This window comes from Oncorhynchus masou, chromosome 31 (genome assembly GCF_036934945.1).
Source record: "Oncorhynchus masou masou isolate Uvic2021 chromosome 31, UVic_Omas_1.1, whole genome shotgun sequence".
In the NCBI taxonomy this organism is placed as follows: Eukaryota; Metazoa; Chordata; class Actinopteri; order Salmoniformes; family Salmonidae; genus Oncorhynchus; species Oncorhynchus masou.
In genome coordinates this window covers 27,852,676-27,868,147 of record NC_088242.1, presented here as the reverse complement: position 1 = coordinate 27,868,147, position 15,472 = coordinate 27,852,676, and the positions used below count along the sequence as shown (strand labels likewise).

Below are 15,472 nucleotides of genomic sequence, written 5' to 3'. Positions count from 1 at the left end.
TGGATTGTGCAGCACCTTTTGAGCATTTAATATGTTGAGTCAGTGTGTCTGAATCGCTGGTCTTGGGTGGAAAAACACAGTCGTAAAGCAAACATGCTAGTATCAAAGACAGAAATAGTAAGATGAGTTGGAGAGAAATTGTTACAAAACACACAGATGGAACATTGTGTGTTTTGATGTGTTTACATCATACAGAGAATTCCAACAGGCTGCTGCAGTGAATTTAAAAAAACTGGAAAGCAGTGGAGTGAAAATCTGGCTTGCATAGCCTTGCTGATAGCCATATTAAGCCTGCTTTATGCCTTGAACACAGAGTACCTGCTTTTTTCTCTGATAAGAGACAGCAATTTTTATAATTCATCCCAATCCTACGATATTAATAATTGATAGGATTTATATAAAGTTTCTCTTTGAAAATGTCTGCTTTAACTTATCAAAGCAGGTGGCTACCACAAACAAAACTTCTGCTTAAACTTGTCAAACAAGCTTTCGAGAGCAAAAAACTATTAGCTGAAACTGCTTTCTGCTTCAGCTTATTAAACTGGACATACATTACATTTACATTACATTTAAGTCATTTAGCAGACGCTCTTATCCAGAGCGACTTACAAATTGGTGAATTCACCTTCTGACATCCAGTGGAACAGCCACTTTACAATAGTGCATCTAAATCATTAAGGGGGAGGGGGGGGTGAGAAGGATTACTTATCCTATCCTAGGTATTCCTTGAAGAGGTGGGGTTTCAGGTGTCTCCGGAAGGTGGTGATTGACTCCGCTGTCCTGGCGTCGTGAGGGAGTTTGTTCCACCATTGGGGGGCCAGAGCAGCGAACAGTTTTGACTGGGCTGAGCGGGAACTGTACTTCCTCAATGGTAGGGAGGCGAGCAGGCCAGAGGTGGATGAACGCAGTGCCCTTGCTTGGGTGTAGGGCCTGATCAGAGCCTGGAGGTACTGCGGTGCCGTTCCCCTCACAGCTCTGTAGGCAAGCACCATGGTCTTGTAGCGGATGCGAGCTTCAACTGGAAGCCAGTGGAGAGAGCGGAGGAGCGGGGTGACGTGAGAGAACTTGGGAAGGTTGAACACCAGACGGGCTGCGGCGTTCTGGATGAGTTGTAGGGGTTTAATGGCGCAGGCAGGGAGCCCAGCCAACAGCGAGTTGCAGTAATCCAGACGGGAGATGACAAGTGCCTGGATTAGGACCTGCGCCGCTTCCTGTGTGAGGCAGGGTCGTACTCTGCGGATGTTGTAGAGCATGAACCTACAGGAACGGGCCACCGCCATGATGTTGGTTGAGAACGACAGGGTGTTGTCCAGGATCACGCCAAGGTTCTTAGCGCTCTGGGAGGAGGACACAATGGAGTTGTCAACCGTGATGGCGAGATCATGGAACGGGCAGTCCTTCCCCGGGAGGAAGAGCAGCTCCGTCTTGCCGAGGTTCAGCTTGAGGTGGTGATCCGTCATCCACACTGATATGTCTGCCAGACATGCAGAGATGCGATTCGCCACCTGGTCATCAGAAGGGGGAAAGGAGAAGATTAATTGTGTGTCGTCTGCATAGCAATGATAGGAGAGACCATGTGAGGTTATGACAGAGCCAAGTGACTTGGTGTATAGCGAGAATAGGAGAGGGACATACACTACCGTTCAAAAGTTTGGGGACACTAGTAATTTTCTTGTTTTTGAAAGAAAAGTTTTAAAAAATGGTTGATTTTTAAATAACATCAAATTGATCAGAAATACAGTATAGACATTGTTAATGTTGTAAATGACTATTGTAGCTGGAAACGGCAAAATGTTTATTCTCTGTTGGGCCCATGACTGGAAAGTACAGGGCACTCCAGAACTAAAATCTAAACACACAAGCCATCTAAATGGAATGTGAAAATTCACTCTCCCAAAGCTTTTATCTCCGATATTCACTGTGTGGTTTCAACACCAAATCAAAACCCCACATAGGGCGGTGCACAGTTGTCCCAGTGTTATCCGGGTTAGGATTTGGCCGGGCTAGGCCGTCATTGTATATGAGAATTTGTTAACTGACTTGCCTAGAAAAATAAAAGGTTAAAAAAAATGTGCAAAATACAACAGGTGCAGAGTTTATTGTGAAATGCTTGCAAGCAACGATGCTGAGTTATTTATATATTTAACACACACACTATTCTGTTCAAAAGTTTGGGGGTCACTTAGAAATGTCCATGTTTTTTAAAGAAATGCAAAAAAAAAATTTGTCCATTAAAATAACATCAAATTGATCAGAAATACAGTGTAGACATTGTTAATGTTGTAAATGACTATTGTAACTGGACACGGCAGATTTTTAATGGAATATCTACATAGGCATAAAGAGGCCCATTATCAAGAACCATCACTCCTGTGTTTCAATGGCACGTTGTGTTAGCTAATCCAAGTTTATCATTTTAAAAAGCTAATTGATCATTAGAAAACCCATTTGTAAATATGTTAGCACAGCTGAAAAATGTTGTACTGATTAAAGAAGCAATAAAGCTGGCCTCCTTTAGACTAGTTGAGTATCTGGAGCATCAGCATTTGTGGGTTTGATTACAGGCTCAAAATGGCCAGAAACAAAGACCTTTCTTCTATTCATGTTCTGAGAAATGAAGGCTGTTCCATGTGAGAAATTGCCTGAAGATCGGGTACAACGCTGTGCTCTACTCCCTTCACAGAACAGCGCAAACTGGTTCTAACCAGAATAGAGAGGAGTGGGAGGCCACGGTGCACAACTGAGCAAGAGGACAAGTACATTAGTGTCTCGTTTGAGAAACAGGCGCCTCACAAGTCCTCAACTGGCAGCTTCATTAAATAGTACCTGCAAAACATCCGTCTCAACATCAACAGTGAAGAGGCGACTCCGGGATTCTGGCCTTCCAGCTTCAGTAGTCATTTACAATATTAACAATGTCTACACTGTATTTCTGATCAATTTGATGTTATTTTAATGGGCAAAAAATGAGCTTTTCTTTCAAAAACAAGGACATTTCTCAGTGACCCCAAACTGTTGAACGGTAGTGTATATCTTCCAGGCTACATAGCCACGAGCCCCACAGTACCGTTGTAATTGTTGTTTCTTACCTGCACTGACTTTGCAGAAAGCCGCTTTATTGAGGAAAGTTTCGAAAACTGTGAGATGTGGTTGTTGAATGTAGCTACCTTAAGGTGAATACACTAACTGTAAGAGCGTCTGGGAAATGACAAAAATGTCAATATAAATCTTGTCCAAACACACTTGACACCAGCTTGGGAGTGTCTGCTGAATGCTGAACTCTAACCTCTTGTCATTGTTCCAAGTGTTCTCTTTGGCTCTCGCTCGCTCTCATGTTCGCTCGCTCTTTCGCTACTCTTCAGTTTCTCTGCCAAGTTCTGTCTGGCTTTCCTTCAGTGAACAAAAGAACCAGTAAAATGATATGAAAGAGAGACCTAAGCCTGTAATTGCTCAAACCTGTTTAGAAAGGTGAGGGAGTTGCGTTTCATTGACTTTTGGAATCCAACCCCTCCACATTCCGATTGTGTGAGAAGATCATGCGTAAATATACAATATATTGGTTAACTTCATGTTCAAGGGTAGAAACTGGATGTGATGAATGCTTCTTCTACTTGGAACCTATTTCTACCCCTTCTCTCCACAGTGCTGTGGACCAGTCCACCCAGGCTCATTTCTCCAAACCTCCGCCAGCGGGAGAGTCCAACCATGTAGAGGGGGAGAGCAGTCCTGAGGAGGTGGAGGTGTTGCTGTCCAAACAAAAAGACCCCAAAAAGCCCTCCTTCCTCCGTTCCCTCATCAAGGCCTTTGGACCCTACTTCCTCATCGGATCTGCATTTAAACTCCTACAGGACTTAATCACCTTCGTCAACCCACAGCTCCTCAAGTAAATAGAGCACTACGCAGCATTATAAACCCTTATGAAGCCTTACCAAGTCTATATGTCATGCAGATGAACATGCTGAATGTGGTCTGAATAAAGATAACATTCCGAGTAAAGATAAAGATCAGAATATAAAGCTAATTTAGGACAGCAGCAGCATTTCCTGTATCAGACCCATCATAGGGGTGGGGTGTTTGTTTCCTTGTAGCTTTACAGAGTGACAGGACAATATTGTTCTTGTTTGTGGTGTGTCTTTGAGTAGCTATCAAAGCCCCTTTTTAACGAGTGTTAAAATACAGTATTTTAAAAGGAAAAGCTGCACACTCTAGTAGCGCCGATGTAATATATATATTTTTTTACCAACATGGGCTGTGTAGTAGTCTATCGATGAAGCTGTTGGGCCAGTAACCCAGAGCTGTCTAGTTGAAATCTGTTGATGTGCCCTTGAGCAAGGCACTTATCCCTAATTGCTCCTGTAAGTCGCTCCGTATAAGAGCGTCTGCTGAATGACTCAAATGTTTAAACAAATATTCTCACTACCACAGTGTTTCCACTGGACAGGATTCACCTGGACAACTATGTGGTTTATGGAAGGACAACATTTAGCTACATGAACATGTGTCATGGTCTCTTATTTCCAGGAACAATATTATTTGCATGTTGATTGGTCTACGTCCTTATGGTCCTCCTCGGCTGTCAAGAGTTGTTTTATTTGTTTGCGATGTAAAGCCGACGTGCAAATGTGTTCCCTGTGTAGGTTGTTATGAAAGTGTGTATTTGAATGATGGGAGGCTTTCTGTGAAGCATAAACCCATCCACAGTACCAGCCAAAAGTTTGGGCATGCCTACTCATTCAAGGGTTTTTCTTTATTTTTACTATTTTCTACATTGTAGAATAATAGTGAAGACATCAAAACTATGAAATAACACACATGGAATGTTGTAACCCAAAAAGTGTTATTTTTTAAAATCTTCTCAGTAGCCACCCTTTGCCTTGATGACAGCTTTGCATACTCTTGGCATTCTCTCAACCAGCTTCATGAGGTAGTCACCTGGAATGAAATTCAATTAACAGGTGTGCCTTGATAAAAGTACATTTGTGAAATTTCTTTCCTTAATGTGTTTGAAACAATCAGTTGTGTTGTGACATGGTAGGGGTGGTATACAAACTCTTCCTGTCCCGCCCCCTATCTAAGTCCATATTATGGCAAGAACAGCTCAAATAAGCAAAGCGAAATGACAATCCATCATTATTTTAAGACATGAAGATCAGTCAATCCGGAAAATGTCCAGAACTTAGAAAGTTTCTTCAAGTGCAGTCGCAAAAACCATCAAGCGCTACGATGAAACTATCTCTCATGATGACCGCCACAGGAAAGGAAGACTCTGGTACCTCTACTGCAGAGGATAAGTTAATTCGCGTTAACAGCCTCAGAAATTGCAGCCCAAACAAATGCTTCACAGAGTTCAAGTAACAGACGCATCTCAACATCAACTGTTCAGAAGAGACTGTGTGAATCAGGCCTTCATGGTCAAATTGCTGCAAAGAAAACACTACTAAAGGACACCTATAAGAAGAGACTTGCTTGAGCCAAGAAACACAAGCAATGGACATTAGACCGGTGGAAATCTGTCCTTTGGTCTGTTGAGTCCAAATTTTTGATTTTTGCTTCCAACCGGCGTGTCTTTGTGAGACGCAGAGCAGGTGAACGGATGATATCCGCATGTGTGGTTCCCACCGTGAAGCATGAAGGAGGTGTGATGGTGTGGGGGTGACACCGTCTGTAATTCATTTAGAACTCAATGCACACTTAACCAGCATGGCTTCCACCTCATTCTGCAGCGATACGGCATCCCATCTGGTTTGCGCTTAGTCCCACTATCATTTTGTTTTTCAACAGGACAATGACCCAACACACCTCCAGGCTATGTAAGGGCTATTTGACCAAGAAGGAGAGTGATTGAGTGCTGCATCAGATGACCTGGCTTCCACCATCACCCGACCTCAACCCAATTGAGATGGTTTGGAATGAGATGGACTGCAGAGTGAAGTGAAGGAAAAGCAGCCAACAAGTACTCTGCATATGTGGGAACTCCTTCAAGACTATTGGAAAAACATTCCAGGTGAAGCTGGTTGGGACAATGCCAAGAGTGTGCAACTCTCAAGGAGAATGATGCATACTTTGAAGAATATCAAATATAACATACATTTTGATTTAACACTTTTTTTGGTTACTACATGATTCCATATGTGTTATGTAATTCCGTTTTATTTCTTCACCATTATTCTACAATGGTAAAAATAAAGAAAAACCCTTGAATGAGCAGGTGTGTGTGTGCAAATTTGACTGGTACTGTATGTCATGTTTAATGTGCTTGTTTTACCCATCAGTCTACAGAATCTATGTATTTTATATATACAGTACCAGTCAAAGGTTTGGACACACCTACTCCTTCAAGGTTTTCTTTGTTTTTACTATCCCATCTTTTTCTCTCCTCCTGTTCTGCCCGCCCATCTTCCTCTCTCCTCCCTCCAGGTTATTGATCTCATTCACGAAGCAGAAGGGAGCTCCCACCTGGTGGGGATACGCCCTGGCCTTCCTCATGTTCTTCGCAGCCTTCCTCCAGACTCTCATTCTGCACCAACACTTCCAGTACTGCTTCGTCACTGGGATGAGGCTCCGCACCTCCATCATAGGAGCAATCTACAGGAAGGTACACAGAAACACACACACACACACACACACACACACACACACACACACACACACACACACACACAGTGGTGAAAAATGTATTTTTGTTTTTCTCTTCTGTCCTTTCTTTAGTCTCTGATTATCACTAACGCGGCCAAGCGTACATCTACAGTGGGAGAGATAGTCAACCTGATGTCAGTGGACGCTCAGCGCTTCATGGATCTCACCACCTTTCTCAACATGCTGTGGTCCGCCCCACTTCAGATCATACTGGCACTATACTTCCTGTGGCAGGTAAGTGGGTTCTTTCCACGGAGGTGGGTTTATTAGTCCACCATGGCCAAAGTAGTGCACTGTATGGGGAATAGATCTAAAGAGATGAGATCCAGAATGATTGTGCCTGGAGTGTATTCATTAGTGTGATTCTGTTTGCAACAGAAAATGTTTTGCAAGGGAAACTGTTTCCTTCAAAATGGAAAACATTTAGCAATAAAAATGAGTTTCTAGGTCCCTCCCTGTTTCATTTCATTCCGTTTGCTTCCGTTTGGCTCCTAAAGTTAAAATAACGGTAAATGTTTTTCCGACGCAAAACATTTTGTAACAGACTAAACGTTTTGCAACTTTATCCAACTAATGATTACACCCCTGCTCTCTGCGTTGATTAGTCTTACGTGGTCTTTCTGGGGTCCATCTCTGTTGTGTTGATTAGTCTTACGTGGTCTTTCTGGGGTCCATCTCTGTTGTGTTGATTAGTCTTACGTGGTCTTTCTGGGGTCCATCTCTGTTGTGTTGATTAGTCTTACGTGGTCTTTCTGGGGTACCATCTCTGTTGTGTTGATTAGTCTTACGTGGTCTTTCTGGGGTACCATCTCTGTTGTGTTGATTAGTCTTACGTGGTCTTTCTGGGGTCCATCTCTGTTGTGTTGATTAGTCTTACGTGGTCTTTCTGGGGTCCATCTCTGTTGTGTTGATTTGATCCTGCCTTGTTTTGATTGCTAATACCTTGTCTCTCTCTTCTAGAACCTTGGTCGATGTCTGTGTTGATTGGTCATGCCTTGTCTCTGTGTTGTAGAACCTGGGTCGGTGCCTGTGTTGATTGATCGTGCCTTGTCTCTGTGTTGTAGAACCTGGGTCGTTGCCTGTGTTGATTGGTCGTGCCTTGTCTCTCTCTTCTAGGACCTTGGTCTGTGTTGATTGGTCGTGCCTTGTCTCTGTGTTGTAGAACCTGGGTCGGTGCCTGTGTTGATTGGTCAGGCCTTGTCTCTCTCTTCTAGAACCTTTGTCTGTGTTGATTGGTCGTGCCTTGTCTCTCTCTTCTAGAACCTTGGTCAGTGTCTGTGTTGATTGGTCGTGCCTTGTCTCTCTCTTCTAGAACCTTGGTCGGTGTCTGTGTTGATTGGTTGTGCCTTGTGTCTGTTGTAGAACCTGGGTCGGTGTCTGTGTTGATTGGTTGTGCCTTGTCTCTGTGTTGTAGAACCTGGGTCCGTTGGTGCTGATTGGTAGTGCCTTGTCTCTGTGTTGTAGAACCTGGGTCCGTCGGTGCTGATTGGTCGTGCCTTGTCTCTGTGTTGTAGAATCTGGGTCGGTGTCTTTGTTGATTGGTCGTGCCTTGTCTATGTGTTGTAGAACCTGGGTCGGTGTCTGTGTTGATTGGTCGTGCCTTGTCTCTCTCTTCTAGAACCTTGGTCTGTGTTGATTGGTTGTGCCTTATGTCTCTCTTCTAGAACCTTGGTCGGTGTCTGTGTTGATTGGTCGTGCCTTGTCTCTCTCTTCTAGAACCTTGGTCTGTGTTGATTGGTTGTGCCTTGTCTCTCTCTTCTAGAACCTTGGTCGGTGTCTGTGTTGATTGGTCGTGCCTTGTCTCTGTTTTGTAGAACATGGGCCGGTGTCTGTGTTGATTGGTCGTGCCTTGTCTCTCTCTTCTAGAACTTTGGTCGGTGTCTGTGTTGATCGGTCATGCCTTGTCTCTCTCTTCTAGAACCTTGGTCTGTGTTGATTGGTCGTGCCTTGTCTCTGTGTTGTAGAACCTGGGTCGGTGCCTGTGTTGATTGGTCAGGCCTTGTCTCTCTCTTCTAGAACCTTGGTCTGTGTTGATTGGTCGTGCCTTGTCTCTCTCTTCTAGAACCTTGGTCAGTGTCTGTGTTGATTGGTCGTGCCTTGTCTCTCTCTTCTAGAACCTTGGTCGGTGTCTGTGTTGATTGGTTGTGCCTTGTGTCTGTTGTAGAACCTGGGTCGGTGTCTGTGTTGATTGGTTGTGCCTTGTCTCTGTGTTGTAGAACCTGGGTCCGTTGGTGCTGATTGGTAATGCCTTGTCTCTGTGTTGTAGAACCTGGGTCCGTCGGTGCTGATTGGTCGTGCCTTGTCTCTGTGTTGTAGAATCTGGGTCGGTGTCTGTGTTGATTGGTCGTGCCTTGTCTATGTGTTGTAGAACCTGGGTCGGTGTCTGTGTTGATTGGTCGTGCCTTGTCTCTCTCTTCTAGAACCTTGGTCTGTGTTGATTGGTTGTGCCTTGTCTCTCTCTTCTAGAACCTTGGTCGGTGTCTGTGTTGAATGGTCGTGCCTTGTCTCTGTGTTGTAGAACATGGGCCGGTGTCTGTGTTGATTGGTCGTGCCTTGTCTCTCTCTTCTAGAACTTTGGTCGGTGTCTGTGTTGATCGGTCATGCCTTGTCTCTCTCTTCTAGAACCTTGGTCTGTGTTGATTGGTTGTGCCTTATGTCTCTCTTCTAGAACCTTGGTCGGTGTCTGTGTTGATTGGTCGTGCCTTGTCTCTCTCTTCTAGAACCTTGGTCTGTGTTGATTGGTTGTGCCTTGTCTCTCTCTTCTAGAACCTTGGTCGGTGTCTGTGTTGATTGGTCGTGCCTTGTCTCTGTGTTGTAGAACATGGGCCGGTGTCTGTGTTGATTGGTCGTGCCTTGTCTCTCTCTTCTAGAACTTTGGTCGGTGTCTGTGTTGATCGGTCATGCCTTGTCTCTCTCTTCTAGAACCTTGGTCTGTGTTGATTGGTCGTGCCTTGTCTCTGTGTTGTAGAACCTGGGTCCGTCGGTGCTGATTGGTCGTGCCTTGTCTCTGTGTTGTAGAATCTGGGTCGGTGTCTGTGTTGATTGGTCGTGCCTTGTCTATGTGTTGTAGAACCTGGGTCAGTGTCTGTGTTGATTGGTCGTGCCTTGTCTCTCTCTTCTAGAACCTTGGTCTGTGTTGATTGGTTGTGCCTTGTGTCTCTCTTCTAGAACCTTGGTCGGTGTCTGTGTTGATTGGTCGTGCCTTGTCTCTGTTTTGTAGAACATGGGCCGGTGTCTGTGTTGATTGGTCGTGCCTTGTCTCTGTGTTGTAGAACCTGGGTCTGTCGGTGCTGATTGGTCGTGCCTTGTCTCTGTGTTGTAGAACCTGGGTCGGTGTCTGTGTTGATTGGTCGTGCCTTGTCTCTCGCTTCTAGAACTTTGGTCGGTGTCTGTGTTGATTGATCATGCCTTGGCTCTCTCTTCTAGAACCTTGGTCAGTGTCTGTGTTGATTGGTCATGCCTTGTCTCTCTCTTCTAGAACCTTGGTCTGTGTTGATTGGTCGTGCCTTGTCTCTGTGTTGTAGAACCTGGGTCCATCGGTGCTGGCTGGTGTTGCTGTGATGATCCTCCTGATTCCCTTAAATGCTGCCATAGCCGTGAGGACACGAGCCTACCAGGTATGCACACCTCCCTCTGCTTATCTACCACGGCTTAATATCTGTGGTATGGAGGTTTGAAGTTCTGGTGATGGTGATGATCGTGATTAAAAGGATGGTGTCGATGATGATTGTAAATAATACCGAGAAGTCTCGTCGATTTGAACAAGCGGCTTCTCGTCCAAGTGTGTCAAGGTAGAAACGTGTGCAACTCTTTACCACAACAAAGAAATGCTCATGATCAAACACCAGAGCACTGTAAAGATCTCCTGTGAGTTTGTACTATAGCAGGCTGCTCTTTAATCTCTTTTTTTTAATGAGTGTTAAAATACAGTATTTTAAAAGGAAAGGAAAAGCCGCACACTCTGTTAGATCCGACGCATTCATTTATCTACCAACGTTTCGACAGCCAAGCGGTCTACATCTCTAAAGTAGCATTGTTTTGACATGGACAGAGGATATCTCCCATCTCCTTCTCTCCACCCCGCTCCCTCTCTCCACCCCGCTCCCTCTCTTCACCCCGCTCCCTCTCTTCACCCCGCTCCCTCTCTCCACCCCGCTCCCTCTCTCCACCCCCCTCCCTCTCTCCACCCCCCTCCCTCTCTCCACCCCCCTCCCTCTCTCCACCCCCCTCCCTCTCTCCACCCCCTCCCTCTCTCCACCCCCTCCCTCTCTCCACCCCCTCCCTCTCTCCACCCCCTCCCTCTCTCCATCCCCTCCCCTCCCTCTCTCCCATCTCCCTCTCTCCACCCCCTCCCTCTCTCCCACCCCCTCCCTCTCTCCACCCCCTCCCTCTCTCCACCCCGCTCCCTCTCTCCACCCCCTCCCTCTCTCCACCCCCTCCCTCTCTCCACCCCCTCCCTCTCTCCACCCCCTCCCTCTCTCCACCCCGCTCCCTCTCTTCACCCCGCTCCCTCTCTCCACCCCCCTCCCTCTCTCCACCCCCTCCCTCTCTCCACCCCCCTCCCTCTCTCCACCCCCTCCCCCTCTCTCCACCCCCTCCCTCTCTCCACCCCCTCCCTCTCTCCATCCCCTCCCCCTCCCTCTCTCCCATCTCCCTCTCTCCACCCCCTCCCTCTCTCCACCCCCTCCCTCTCTCCACCCCCTCCCTCTCTCCATCCCCTCCCCCTCCCTCTCTCCATCCCCTCCCCCTCCCTCTCTCCATCCCCTCCCCTCCCTCTCTCCACCCCCCTCCCCCTCTCTCCACCCCCCTCCCTCTCTCCACCCCCTCCCTCTCTCCACCCCCTCCCTCTCTCCACCCCGCTCCCTCTCCCACCCCCCCCCCTCCCTCTCTCCACCCCCCTCCCTCTCTCCACCCCCCCCTCTCCACCCCCTCCCTCTCTCCACCCCCTCCCTCTCTCCATCCCCTCCCCCTCCCTCTCTCCCATCTCCCTCTCTCCACCCCCCTCCCTCTCTCCACCCCCTCCCTCTCTCCACCCCCTCCCTCTCTCCACCCCCTCCCTCTCTCCACCCCCTCCCTCTCTCCACCCCCCTCCTGTTGTCTCTTAAAGGTGGAGCAGATGCAGTACAAGGATGCTCGCATCAAACTGATGAACGAGATTCTGAACGGGATCAAAGTGTTGAAGCTGTACGCCTGGGAGAGCTCTTTTAAAGAGAAGGTTCTGGAGATCAGACAGAAAGAGCTCAATGTGCTCCGCAAGACGGCCTACCTCGGTGCTCTGTCTACCATGGCATGGACCAGTGCACCATTCCTAGTACGGGACACACTCCGGCACGCACACACACACACACACACCTATATTATCCTTGTTGTATACGCTATATCACTTTGCACGGAGGAAGGAAGGTTAACTCTGACTATTAGCTTGCTATTTTAGATAGACAGAGTACAACTGAAAGCTGCAAATCAATGAGCTGTCCAGAGGATCCTTTTCCAAGCTTTTTTAAAATTATTTTTTTTATGTCTCCTCAGGTTGCCTTGACAACGTTTGCAGTGTATGTGACTGTGGATAAAAATAACATTTTAGACGCGGAGAAAGCCTTTGTATCTTTGTCTCTGTTCAACATCTTACGGTTCCCTCTCAATATGTTGCCCCAAGTCATCAGCAGTATCGTACAGGTAGGCTCTTCTCCTCCTCTGTCATTCTCTTACTCCTTCTTGTCTCACTCCTCTCAAATTTTTCACCCTGTCACTCTTTATTTTCCCCCTACTTCTCTCATTCCTCTTTCTCTCACTCCTCCTCTTATTCCATCTGTCATTCCTCCTGTGGATGTTGTGCATGCTTTTGCGCTGTGTGTGTGTTGACTCTGTTGCCACTCCAAGGCCAGTGTGTCCCTGAAGCGTATCCAGGACTTCCTGAGTCACGATGAGCTGGACCCAGAGTCTGTGGACCGGACTAACACTGCCACAGGTGAACATTGAACCAAACTTGGCTGGGCTGGTTTCATTTCACCGCCTCGGCCCTTCTGATACCCCTTAGATTTTCACTGACATGAAGGATGGTATAGAATAAAGCTAATGGGACGGTACCTCTGAGGCATTCTAATTGTCATATGTTTCTGCCATAGAGATCCTATTAAATTACTATTCTAATTCCTAGTGCTATGGTTACTGCTCAGTCAGGCTTACATGGGCCTGTTGCCATGGCACCACTGCCTGCCATTACTGTAGGCGGTTAGGTTTTATATAGAAACTATGAGGGATTATGTAATCAATTTCAGTTTTGCATCGTCATTACTCTTGGCTTTTGTAATAATAACATTTTCGACTTTTAAGTTGAGGTGATTAAAGGGATTTAGATGGACGGATTCCCAGAGTCACTGCTTTCTCTTCTGTAACTCCCTCTGTTTTTGCCAGTTTGGTAATGCTGTGTCATGGTTCCTGTTTTTGTAACTGCACTGCCTTCTCCCCTTCAGATAGCTCGGTGACTGTTGTCAACGGGAAGTTCACCTGGGCAAAACAAGATCCTCCTGCTCTACACAAGTATGTTGGCAAGTTGCATCATGCAAAGGACAATAACTATTCAAGGGAAAGAATGCACTGACTGTGTGTGTGTCCGTCCCAGTATAAACCTGATGGTGCCCCAGGGCTCACTGCTAGCGGTGGTAGGACATGTCGGCTGTGGAAAGTCTTCTCTGGTGTCAGCTCTATTGGGAGAGATGGAGAAAATGGAGGGACACATCTCTATACAGGTATGTCCACTGAATTCAATTATGCTAACTGAAGGTTGATTTTATTTTATTGGGGCATTTGCTCGATTGAGTAATTGATTAGTGGGTTGATTGATTGTTTGTGTCCAGTTGTAGTTTTCAGCTGTACTGAGTTTTCTCCCTCCTCTCCTTTCAGGGTTCGGTGGCCTACGTCCCGCAGCAAGCCTGGATCCAGAATGCCACTCTGAGAGACAACATCCTATTTGGCAAGGCCTACAACGAGCACAAGTACCGCTGTTGTCTGGATGCCTGCGCTCTGACCCAGGACCTGGAAGTACTACCTGGAGGAGACCTGACCGAGATCGGAGAGAAGGTAGGGAGATGGAATAGAATCTAACCTGGTTTGTTTTTTGGGGCTAAAGGTCACGTTAGCCCACAACTAAAGGCATCAGTTCTGGGAGCTAAGATGTGTCTTTGAGTCTCAAACAAAGCAACTTATTTTGAGATCAGTGATTTGCTTGTGTTTGTCTCTCTCCTCTCTTTCTCTCCCTCTCCTCTCTTTCTCTCTCTTTCTCTCTCAGGGAATCAACCTCTCAGGTGGTCAGAGACAGAGGGTGAGTCTGGCCAGAGCTCTGTACAATGAGGCAGACGTCTACCTGCTGGACGACCCTCTCTCTGCCGTGGACGCCCACGTGGCCAAACACATCTTCGACCAGGTCATTGGCCCAGAGGGGGCGCTGCAGGGCAAGGTGAGTAGAAGAGTCACTCTCACTCCATACACTACAGAAGAAGAGATACATTCTGAGTTGTAGCAGAGAGACATTAACTGGTTAGATATCTTGTCCATTATCAACCATATTTGGTGGTATGGCACTACATGGCCATGTTAAAAAGGACAACAGTGGGAATCTCCTCATAACTGACAAGTACATGAGCTATATTCTGCCTAGTTCACATAGTAAAACCCCATTTTAAAGAGTCCTCGCCTACAATAGAGGAAATGGTAGCTCTTATCTGTGGTTTATAGTTTTCAATCCTCTACTTGTTGGTTTAGTATCAAATGTACAACTTTAATGCTCTGATAAGAAACTTATGCACAGACTTGGGTGTGTAGTGTGTTTGGTTGTTTCATTATTATAGTGAGTGTCACTTCCTATATTTGAATGTTCACTGTCCTGCTGCATATGCAACACTAAGAATAATTGAACTAACATGACAGTAAGTGACAGTATCACTATTTATTCTTGAAGATGTTGTATAGATTATATGACTCCAAATGTAAATTCTCTAGCTCAGGTATTTCTCCTTCTATAGTTTGTTCTCCATCTTTTTAAATGGTGAGTCAACATGTTTTAAGCAGATTTATTAGAACATCGAATTGCAATAAAATCTCATTATCGAATCGCAATAACAATATAGAATAGTGAAACGTATAGAATCGCAACACATGTAGAATAGTGAAACGTATAAAATCGCAACACATGTAGAGTAGTGACACCTATAGAATCGCAACACATATAGAATAGTGAAACCTATAGAATCGCAACACATATAGAATAGTGAAGCGTATAGAATCGTAGCACATATAGAATAGTGACGCGTATAGAATCGCAGCACATATAGAATAGTGACGCGTATAGAATCGCAGCACATATAGAATAGTGACGCGTATAGAATCGCAGCACATATAGAATAGTGACGCGTATAGAATCGCAGCACATATAGAATAGTGACGCGTATAGAATCGCAACACATATAGAATAGTGACGCGTATAGAATCGCAACACATATAGAATAGTGAAGCGTATAGAATCACAACAGATATTGGCACCTAAGTATCGCGATAATAAAGTATTGTGAATTCCCTGGCAGTTGCCAGCCTTAATGACCTCTTTTCTTTTCTCTCAAGACGCGTATCCTGGTGACGCACGGCATCAGCTTCCTGCCGCAGGTGGATAACATAGTGGTGATGGTGGAGGGCAGGGTGTCGGAGATGGGCTCGTACCAAGAGCTGCTCAAACAGAATGGGGCATTCGCTGAGTTCCTCAGGAACTATTCCCTGGAGGACATCATTGAGGAGGACGAGGCAACAGGTAGAACTACCTGTTACTATAGCACAGGGGTATTTA

At 46.1% G+C, this 15,472-nt stretch overlaps 1 protein-coding gene across 5 annotated transcripts in view; it reads left to right on the top strand.

Moving 5' to 3' along the window:
- The window catches only part of abcc3 (ATP-binding cassette, sub-family C (CFTR/MRP), member 3), a 58,302-nt gene that overhangs the window by 28,671 nt on the left and 14,159 nt on the right, over positions 1–15,472 (top strand). For all 5 annotated transcript variants that reach the window (XM_064950583.1, XM_064950584.1, XM_064950582.1 and 2 more), the window contains exons 8-19: positions 3,644–3,883; positions 6,418–6,595; positions 6,709–6,870; positions 10,161–10,253; positions 11,744–11,947; positions 12,166–12,312; positions 12,517–12,604; positions 13,110–13,176; positions 13,259–13,385; positions 13,540–13,716; positions 13,925–14,092; positions 15,253–15,436. In XM_064950583.1, coding sequence (XP_064806655.1) covers positions 3,644–3,883; positions 6,418–6,595; positions 6,709–6,870; positions 10,161–10,253; positions 11,744–11,947; positions 12,166–12,312; positions 12,517–12,604; positions 13,110–13,176; positions 13,259–13,385; positions 13,540–13,716; positions 13,925–14,092; positions 15,253–15,436 — 1,835 coding nt within the window. The remainder of the gene's footprint in view (positions 1–3,643; positions 3,884–6,417; positions 6,596–6,708; positions 6,871–10,160; positions 10,254–11,743; positions 11,948–12,165; positions 12,313–12,516; positions 12,605–13,109; positions 13,177–13,258; positions 13,386–13,539; positions 13,717–13,924; positions 14,093–15,252; positions 15,437–15,472) is intronic.